This window comes from Bicyclus anynana, chromosome 23 (genome assembly GCF_947172395.1).
Source record: "Bicyclus anynana chromosome 23, ilBicAnyn1.1, whole genome shotgun sequence".
Classification (NCBI taxonomy): Eukaryota; Metazoa; Arthropoda; class Insecta; order Lepidoptera; family Nymphalidae; genus Bicyclus; species Bicyclus anynana.
In genome coordinates this window covers 8,420,614-8,431,537 of record NC_069105.1, presented here as the reverse complement: position 1 = coordinate 8,431,537, position 10,924 = coordinate 8,420,614, and the positions used below count along the sequence as shown (strand labels likewise).

The 10,924-nt window shown below is 35.2% G+C and overlaps 1 protein-coding gene across 1 annotated transcript in view; it reads right to left on the bottom strand.

The window, feature by feature from the left end:
• Positions 1-1,274: 1,274 nt before the first annotated feature.
• Positions 1,275-10,924, bottom strand: part of LOC112056617 (uncharacterized) — a 30,140-nt gene continuing 20,490 nt past the window's right edge. Inside the window, exon 2 of the mRNA XM_024097069.2 lies at positions 1,275-3,398. Coding sequence (XP_023952837.1) covers positions 3,343-3,398 — 56 coding nt within the window. The 3' untranslated portion in view covers positions 1,275-3,342. The remainder of the gene's footprint in view (positions 3,399-10,924) is intronic.

The window sequence follows — 10,924 nt, the reverse complement described above, 5'->3', positions numbered from 1 at the left end:
ACCATTATGACCTCTGCCTCCGATGAATGTCAATCTATCAATTAATAGGCATGCGCTAAGTCGATCAATAACCGTTACCTAGTAACTGCATCCTAGGAGATAAATCCTGTAGCTATAGGTACTTGTATTCTATACATGTACACATTTTATGTACTTTAGCCCTCTACTTATGTAGGTAGCCCAATGTATATTGGTAGACTTCACACACATAGAGAACTAAGAAAATTCTCAGGTATGCAGGTTTCCTCACAATGTTATTCCTATACAATTTGAGACACGTATTTAATTTCTTAAATTGCACACAACTGAAAAGTTAGAGGTGCATGTTGGAGATCCGGATTCAAACCTACACACTCTGAATTAAAGGCAGCGGTCGTATCCAGTGGGCTATCACGGCTCTCAAGGAACTAAATTACATTATGTTAATAATATTATTTAATAGTATAAATTGTTTACTTTGAAAATAGGAATACCAATTAAGACTATCGACGAAATTGCTAAACTTTTACAGCAGGCGCTTGTTAAGAATTCAAAATGTTGTTTCATTTCAGCAATTAGAAAGGATTGCTATGATTTTTTATTAAGGCGTCTAAAAACTTCTAAGGTGATTTTTTGTTTGGTATGATTCAATACTAAATACTAGGTACTACTATACTTAATGCGTTTCTGACAGTAGATCGAATGGGCGATGTAACTGCGATCTGGCGTTCAAGGTTGTTGAACTACGCTGTTTCAAGGTAATGCCAACTGTTTGTCTTTATAGTGATGAGACAAAATAACTACGCAATTGTAATTGAATATGTTTGTCCCGTCCGATCACGACCTGTCAGAAACGCAGTCTCTGAGCGGCCGGACTTTATCAACCCAAATTTGCCAAATCACATTGGAGGAGCGTGGTGGGTTTAAGTTCCATATATCCCCTCTCATACAAAGAGAGGTCCTATATGATGATGAGTTACATTTGTATTGATCTGAAATTATCTTTTTAACATAAAAATGGAAACGACTTCAAAGACGTATTTCAGTTATTTTGATTTTATCACAAAATTACTAAACCGATTTTCATGAAAATGAAATGCGATCAATCTTTCAAACAAAAAAAAGATTTTCAAAATTGGTTAATTAATTACGAAGTTATGAGGTAACAAACATAAAAAAATAAATAAAAAAAAACATACGCACGAATTGAGAGCCTTCTCCTTTTTCTGAAGTCGGTTAAAAATAATCATTGTTACATAAAAAGTATTTTTTTTAATAAAATAAAACAAAACACAATTTATATAATTAATAAAAAATTTATTAATATTAAAAAGTATATCATAACAACATGATTTTTATGTACATTAATTTTAAGTATTTCTTTTTATGCAAACGTCCAAAAATACAGTAACTTCATGATTTGACAGCTCTATACAACTTTGATACATTATGTCAGCCGCTGAAGATCAAGCATGCCATGCCATGCACATGCCTGCAGCGCTCACGGCTTGACGTTAGATAAAACTGTCCGTGTATTGGTCGCGATCGGCATGATGTCATGGACATCGCGACTAACACACTTCTTAAGCTACCTTATCAAAAAATGGAGTAAGTAGCTTAAGTTTTAAGACTTTTAAAGTATGACTTTTAAAGATCCATTTGAGCCTGGTAAAAATTTAAGTCAGAATTGTTCACATTTTAACAAAAAAAACTTGTTAATTTCACGTATTTGTGGGCAGGGTAAGTACCTAATGATAATTTAATTTTTAGAATGCTAAATTTAAGAACTAAAGTGATTTTCATATAGCATGGGTAGATACGATGACAGTTGCCTTATGATGTTCATAATACGTAGGTCCTATTGTCGTGAATCGCGGCAAACTTTCAAGAGTGAAACGACCCATACCCATGCTATCTAAAAACACTATAGGTACAATGTTTTTACTTGGGTCTTTAGGGTTTTTCAGTTCATACAGTCTAAATACATGATATCTCTGTGTACGATTCAAAACACAAAGAAAAATTTAAAAAAAAAAAATAGTTGATCGCAAAAACGATGCATAAAGTAACTTAATTGTAACATAATTACGTCAAAATAATTGAGTTTAGGTTGAATTATGTCTTTCTCTTTTTTTGAAGTAAAACTTCTTTACCCGTTTGCGAAGCTAATAAGCTTGTGGATGCGTTACAAAAAGTGTAATCGGGCAAAGTGAACGGAGATTGAGAGCTAAAGAAGTTTTTCAGTCTACAAAAGCACACTCGTTTCTGTTTATATCTCACTCTTTAAGCTTTAGTTGAGAAAAATTACACATTTTTGGAAAAAACTAAACTTAATCTAACACATAAGCATCATTACATAATTAAAGGAATCTCTTCCGTGCGAAGCTAAAACAATATTGCAGAGATCACAGACTAGAACTTCTACATAAAAACTTAACTATTGTTTTTTTTTTAATGGATACGGATTCCAGATATTTTACATAAAACTAAAGTTACAAAAAAATTGTCCCTTAAAGGCAATATTACTGGCATCATGTACTAGCGGTTCTTTACAAGTTAGCCCTTGACTACAATCTCACCTGGTGGTAAGTGATGATGCAATCTAAGATGGAAACGGGCTAACTTGTTAGTTTAGGATGAAACTCTACACCCCGTTCGGTTTCTACACGACATCGTACCGAAACGCTAAATCGCTTGGCGGTACGTCTTTGCCGGTAGGGTGGCTAACTAGCTACAGTCGAAGCCTCCCACCAGCCAGATCTGGACCACTTAGGAAAACTTCAGCCGGGAATCGAACCCTCCATGTAGTAATATTAGTATATAGTAGTAATATATTCTCCATTCAGCGGGAGCCATGGATTTTCAGTACCCAAAAGAACTGGAATCTTCACCAATTTCCATATAAAATTAAGTAGTGTTTTGTTAGCCTCCAGTCTCAAAATGTTAGCATTTGTAGAAGATTCTTATAAAAACTATAAAATTATTTTTTTCTAATTACTATTTAAAGCACATTATTAACTTATTAAGTTTATGTGCAATCGATAGTTCTTGTTAATTAAATCTAAGTTGAGGTAAAGGTTTTAAATAAGAGATCCTTTCCACATTTAAAGTTTAAGTAGACTTAAACTTAAACTTAAAAAAAAACTCGATTAAAATCTGTCCAGGACATAAGCGTAAAAATGGACAGACACCAAAAGACACCATCGTCTCTTTATAGTTAGCCTAAATAACTAGAACTAGGTATATAATTAATAATAATTAATTTATTAAATATTTTTAATAACGTTCTCTTTTATAATTTAGAATAAGACACTCCATACATGCTATGTAGTTTAAAAAAAATAGTTATTTTTTATTTTTAAATTAATTTTCTTTGTCGCTCGAAGCCGAGTCCGCGTGTTTTCTTAACGTCCAATAATCTGAAAAAAAAGAAAAAAAAACTGTTAGTAAAAAAATTAATTATATAAATGAAACATTATACTTACTTATATGGCTAAAGACATGGCTGTATGCCGAAAGAAAAATTGAATTTGATTATATGGATTTGATATGAATTTAAATGTTAAAAACTGAAGACATGGCTGTACGGTGATAATACCTTTGCCTTTTCCCCATGGGAAAGAATAAGAAAAAAAAAAGGAACTAGCCAACGCCTCGCGGTTTCACTCGGGTGAAAATATACACACATAACGTGGCTTTCTAAAAAATAATTATCAAAATCGATTCAGACAGATTCAGATCCAGAGATTAGTCCCCATACAACACCACAAACTTTAACTCTTTATAATATTAGTAGGTATAGAATACCAGAGATCGTAAAATCAACTTGCCATCGACCAGCAATTTCAAAAACATTTTTTTTTATTTAAGCAATTTGTATAATCTTGCACTAAAGTGCATTAAATATTGAATACTAATAAAATATATTTTATTATTTAACAATTTACGGATCCGACGCGAAATGCGATCGGGTTGTAAAATTTTACGACAATTTATAGACGTTTACGATTATTTATGTCGCTATAAAATCGATATGACAAAACCCAAAAAGAATCGATATCCCAAATCGATATATGAAAAGGTTGAATCTTTTTTTTTTCATAATACTTTGATGAAGCATGGATTTCTGTTTTGTTTTTGATTAATAAAATGCAGCAATAGTTGGCTAATTGGTGTCGTTTATTAGTATTTAATTTGAATTTATAACTAAATATGGAAAATAGATTGACGATCAACGTCGTCAACCCATATTCGGCTCACTACTGAGCTCGAGTCTCCTCTCAGAATGAGAGGGATAAGGCAATGGCTTAACGCGCTCTCTAAGGATTAATTAGGGCAAAAGAAAGAAAGATATTTTTTTGGAGGAATTTTATAAGAGTAGTAGCGTAATAGCCTAGTGGTCGTGGGTTCGAATCCGGTCTAGGGCATGCACCTCAAACGGTGAAGGAAAACATCGTGAGGAAACCTGTACACCAGAGAAATATCTTAATTCTCTGCGTGTGTGAAGTCTGCCAATCCGCATTGGGCCAGCGTGGTGGACTATTGGCCTAACCCCTCTCATTCTGAGAGGAGACTCGAGCTCAGCAGCTCAAATATGGGGTGATGACGAAATTAAAATAGGCTGATCATTTTTATTATGTGTAAATAAGTTTTCCATAAATAGTGCGTGTTGACTTAACATCAATATAACAGTTTTACATTACAACCTATTGAATTACGCATAGGAACTATTTTATACCACTTTATTTTATATCATATTTCAAAGTGTAATTTAGAATTAAACCGTATATCTGAAACAGTAGAATTGCATTTTGTAAAAAGTAAAATGTCAGGTGAATAAATAAAGTTGTGTAAAGCGTAATTTGATCAGTGCGTAAAGCTAAGCGTGGTTAAGTGTCTACTACACTCGATTTGCTAAGCGAAACGTATGCTATTAATTATAACAATTAAAAAAAAAAATGTGACTATCTCACCCAGATAATCTTCGTACTACAACTAACCAATATAAATGTCATCTATCTGAAGGGACAATTCAGTACAATAAAGTATTTTTATACTTATGACTCCTTATGATATGAAAAAAAATTCATACAACGATTCTTAAGGAGTATGGACAGTAAAATTCGATGAACAAATGACCAGCATTACGTTATTGTGCGCAACCTATTCTGCGCACCTTTCACTTTTCAGGCGTACGTATTGAGACGTACATAGTGTATGCTGCGGGGCAACATACACCTAGACAGTCGATCTGAAAGAGTAAACTCCATTCGTGCGTCGGAGCTGACATACACTTTTTTTTAGGTTTTTTTTTAGTGTTCCTTAATTTTCTTTTTTATTAAATGAAACAAAAAATAATATTTAAGCCCTTTCGAGTACAAACAGTCCTAACAGACACGTGTGAATGGTTAATACTACCTTTTCTGCAGTGGCATGCATTATTATTTATTATTTAAGTTATCTAATATTTATTTTCCTTCTTTATTCACTATTGTGTTTTTTTGTAAACTAGCGGACGCCCGCGACTTCGTCTGCGTGAAGGTAGATGTAAACTTTTAAGTACCCCTACCCTACCCCTACCCTGCCCTACCCTACTCCTTTCCTACCCTACCCTACCCTTCCCCTACCCTACCCATTAAGGCTGCACACGCAACGGAAACTTAAAAAATGAAGTAACTTCTCCCGTTTTCCCAACGTTTCGCTTCAATGCTCTGCTTCTATTGATCGTAGCGTGATGAAAAGTATACTATAACCTGCCCAGGAGTATTAGAAATAATTGTACCAAGTTTCGTTAAAATCCGTCGAGTAGTTTTTGTTTCAATAACGAACATACCACGCGGCGAAAGCTTAAAAAATTGAGTAACTTCTCCCGTTTTCCCAACATTTCCCTTCACTGCTCTGCTCCTATTCATCATAGCGTGACGAAAAGTATACTATAACCTGCCCAGGAGTATGAAGAATAATTGTACCAAGTTTCGTTAAAATCCGTCGAGTAGTTTTTGTTTCTATAAAGAACATACAGACAGACAGACAGACAGACAGACAAAAATTTTACTGATTGCATTTTTGGCATCAGTATCGACCACTAATCACCCCCTGATAGTTATTTTGGAAATATGTTTCATGTACAGAATTGACCTCTCTACAGATTTATTATAAGTATAGATATAGATAATTACTACACTTATATTGATTAAGAATTTAGTTAAATATTATTGTTTTAGTTAGTGTAAGTAATTTTGTAAAAAAATCGAATAAATAAATGTTTTAAACTAAGGTACGAAGGCACTATTAAGGTATAAATTGAACGAAGCCCCTAGGTAAATTTCTTCTTTAATCTTCAAAGCAAGAGTGAATAGTTATGTAACCATAAAGAATAACAAGTGGTGTCGGCACACAGTGAAAGTGAAAATTGTAAGGTACAAAGTGAACTATTGGTTCACCATACTGACCATAGTGCGAGTGCTAAGATATAAATGTATAGCTTAGCTTTGGCTACTGGAACACTGTATTGTTTCTTCCTTTTGAACCACCGCAGGTTTTATATGAATCTTATCAGCGATCAGCGAGAGCATCTTGATTTACACACGATATTGTGTTACCCGAGCGTCGTGGGTACTGCTTCTAGGTAATGTGGCTATTACGCACCTACTAATGTTTTTATAATATTTATATGTATAAAGGTCCGTTTATATCTACAGACATTTAGCGTGCCAGACACGTGCGGTGGCAGACAAAATAATATTCTTCTAGTGTTTATTAACGTATTTATATCTATCGTAACGCGGACGCGCAGATGTTGACAGACACGGGTCGTGCCTGGCCAGTATTCGCGGAAAGAATATTTTGTCTGTGCGGTTCATGTGTGTGTGTAGAGTCCTTTTCGTGAAACCAGAACTAAATTTGACAGCGCCTTACACAAATGTCAATAAGACCGCCATTACCAAATGACAATGAGCGCCATTAAGACATTAGCGCCGCGCCTGGTGGACTTCTTTCATGAAAAGGACTTTAAGTGTCTCTAGCTATCTGCTGGGCAGTGTGAATAGACGGTGTCTGTGGGTGTCTGCCACACTACTTGTCTGTGACGCACTGTGTCTGTAGATATAAACGGACCTTTACTGTTACTAGTACTGTAGTAAGTTATTGTTAGTTAGTTGACCTGATGGTAAGTGAAATACTATCTAAACTAATAAAAGAGGTAAAGTTTGTGGTATTGTAGGGGGTACCTAATCTATGTATCTACTGAACCGATTTCGAAAATTCTTTTATTACTAGAAAGCCATGTTATTTGTGAGTGGCATAGGCTATATTTCATCCGCGTATTCTCATGGGAACACGAACTAAACTTTTAGATTTTCTTAATTGGTCCAGGTCTGGCTGGTGGGATTTGAGAGGCTTCGGCTGTGGCTAGTTACCACCCTACCGACAAAGACGTACCGCCAAGCGATTTAGCGTTCCGGTACGATGTCGTGTAGAAACCGAAAAGAGGTCCTCCTCCTAACAAGTTAGCCCGCCTCCGTCTTAGACTACATCATCACTTACCATCTGGTGCGATTGTAGTCAAGGGCTAACTTGTAAAGAATAAAAAAAATGTTCGTTACTCTTTAACCCAAAAACTACAGAATGGAGTTAGCTAGAATTTGGAATGGAAATAAATTATTATACACAGAATATGGAAAAAACTATCTCTTCCCGGGATTCGTGGAAAAGTAAATGTCACGCAAACGAAGTCGCGGGCATTCTCTAGCAAAGTATAAATTTATAAAACTAAAATGCACGCTTACTACGGCTAGATTTTCTTCGTACCTACATAAGTTACTCCATAGTAAAACAATTGCAAGCTCTATTTGAGGAAGGAGACAAAAGAACTATCTAAGCGAGTTAGAGAGGGACGACGACAAACCTGTTCCGAGCCGGTGTCTGACACAGAGTAAAAAAAGCAAAAATAAAAAAAAACATGGACGTATTTTATTAAGCCGCGCTACCTGAGTTACGCAGTAACATTGTTGGTAGAAATGAAATGGAAGTTTTTTTTTTAAACACAACAAAATGTGGTTTACCGATCTTTGTTTGTTCCTTTTCGAAATTTGAAATTGAATTTGGAATCTTCGCGTTTGACTGGTTGTCGATTCGAGAGTTTTATTGTTCGTTTTTTTAATTTTATGTAAACAGCCTAAACAAGTTTTTTTTAATTAACAATTTTTCATATTGAATGCGGTATATTTTTTTAATTAAACTTTGGCAAAGAATGCATTGTTATAGAGGCAAAATGTAATGTAATGGTTATCATTCCTGCCGGGATGTTTTCTGAATATTAATGATAATAAATTGAATTAATGATTTTTGATTTTTCTTAAGGATAATAATAGTATAGGTATAGGCACAGTAGATAGTATAGATACCATGGTTACAATCACACTAATGGTAAGCAATGATGTAAGTAGTCTATGGTGCAACGAATTTGCCTATGGTATGCATATTCACTCTTAACTTGAAGACATCATCATCATCATCATTTCACCATCCCCTTTACCTTATCCTACTTAAGTGGATCGGCAAAATATATTAATCTCTTCCAACCAACCTATTAACCGATTTCAAAAAAAGGAGGTTTCTCAATTGGACCGCATATATATATTTCATCTAGGTACTCCTTTTACATACATATCCTCTTTTCCACATCCAAAAATTTCTTTTTTGGCCTTGCTCTCCTCTTGTGTCCTTCTTTATATTATTTGGAATATCCTTTGTTTTAAGGATAATTCAAACACAAAAATTATATCAATCTATTCTTTATGGATCGGTTTAATGAATTTAAATGAAAGCTTATTTAAAAACTTTGGGATTAAGGATAATCTGTGTCATCATAAGATTTTCTCATAAATTCTTAAGCGCCTTAAAATTATGTGGAAACAAAGACTTGGATTCTTACACTTTTATTTTCGGAACATTTTGTTATCTCAAACCCCAATCGTAAAATATATTTCTTATGAGGTACACGTGGTTTCTGATTAGCGAATCTTTTCTTGTTCTTTGTTTCTGACACTTTTATATTAGGTATTCATTTCATTATTAACCCATATTCGGCTCACTGCTGAGCTCGAGACTGCTCTCAGAATGAGTGGGGTTACGCCAATAGTCCACCACGCTGGCCCAATGCGGATTGGCATACTTCACACTCGCAGAGAAATAAGAAAATTCTCTGGTATGCAGGTTTCCTCACGATGTTTTTCTTCACCATTTGAGAAACGTTATATTTAATTTCTTAAAATATACGCAACTGCAAAGTTGGAGGCGCATGCCCCGGGCCGGATTCGAACTTACACCCTCCGAAATCGGAGGCAGAAGTCATATAAGTTATATAGTTAGTATAGGTATACTAACTACATAACCTAAGTATGCTGCTTTCTTGTTAAATTGTATATTGTATAATTTAATTTAATTAAATTGTTTAAGTTAATGATAATCAGCTGACTCAAGTGCCCAAGTGATCCGAATTCAATTGAAGTCATCGCGTTCACACAATTCTTGTACAAAAGTAAGTACATACAAGACATTCACTGTATTGTTACCTAACTCAGTTTCCGAGAGAATGCATGCAAGGCGAACCTTCTGAGAAGAGCTTAAAGCGACGCAAATCATTAGTGAATTATAGCTGGAGTTATTGAGACTTGATTGCCGCTTCTCATGCCACGAGTAGCGTAGCTTTTATTTAAATTAAACCTTCGTTTTTTTTTTCAACGAAATCTTTTTTGATCGCCTTAAGTTAGGCACTTTTGGAATAAGGGAAAAGTATTCATCTCGCCGTGATAGCCCAGTGGATATCACCTCTGTCTCCGATTCCGGATGGTGTAGGTTCGAATCCGGTCCGGGGCATGCACCTCCAACTTTTCAGTTGTGTGGATTTTAAGAAATTAAATATCACGTGTCTCAGTCGTTGAAAGAAAACATCGTGAGGAAACCTGCATACCAGAGAATTTTCTTAATTCTCTGCGTGTGTGAAGTCTGCCAATCCACATTGGACCAGCGTGGTGGACTATTGGCCTAATCCCTCTCATTCTGAGAGGAGACTCGAGCTCAGCAGTGAGACGAATATGGGTTGATGACGATTCATCTCGCATTATTTGATAACTAGCGGACGCCCGCGACTTCGTCCGCGTGGATTCAGTTTTCCACAAATCCCGCGGGAACCAAGGATTTTTCCGGTAAGAAAAGTATCCTATGTGTTAATTCAGACTATAATCTATCTCTACTACAAATTTCAGGTGATTCGGTTCTGTAGCCGAGGCGTGAAAGAATAACAAACATTCACAACTGGAATGAATCTGGAGGAAACTTGCATACCAGAGATTTTTTCTTAATTCTCGTGTGAAGTCTGCCAATCCACATTGGGCCAGCGTGGTGGACTAAGACCTAACCCCTCTCATTCTGAGAGGAGACTCGAGCTCAGTAGTGAGCCGAATATGGGTTAATAATGAACGACGATGATAATTATTATTTAAATAAAGCTCATTATGGTGTAAAAATATTTAAATACTAATTTGATGCAGACTATATCTATTAGGGTGACAAAATATAATAGAACAAGATTTTGTGAATTAATTTCATATTAATAAACAAAATAAATCACATAATAATCTAAATAGAAATAAATATAAATTAATGTTATATAAAAATAACATTTGCATACATTTCAAGAGGTTAGCCTAATACGAAGCAGACGCCATCTTATGAGGAACCTCAATAGCTCAGCGGTCCGACTCATCACCGAGGGGTGCTGGTTCGATCCCCGCCCCGCTGGACTATTGTCGTACCCATTTTACCTACTCCCGACTAGTTGGAGGGGAATGGGAATTATACTAAGACTACTAATATTAAAAACGTAAAAGCTTGTATGGATGTTTGTTACTCTTTAACGCCGCAACTACTAAGCTGATTTGGA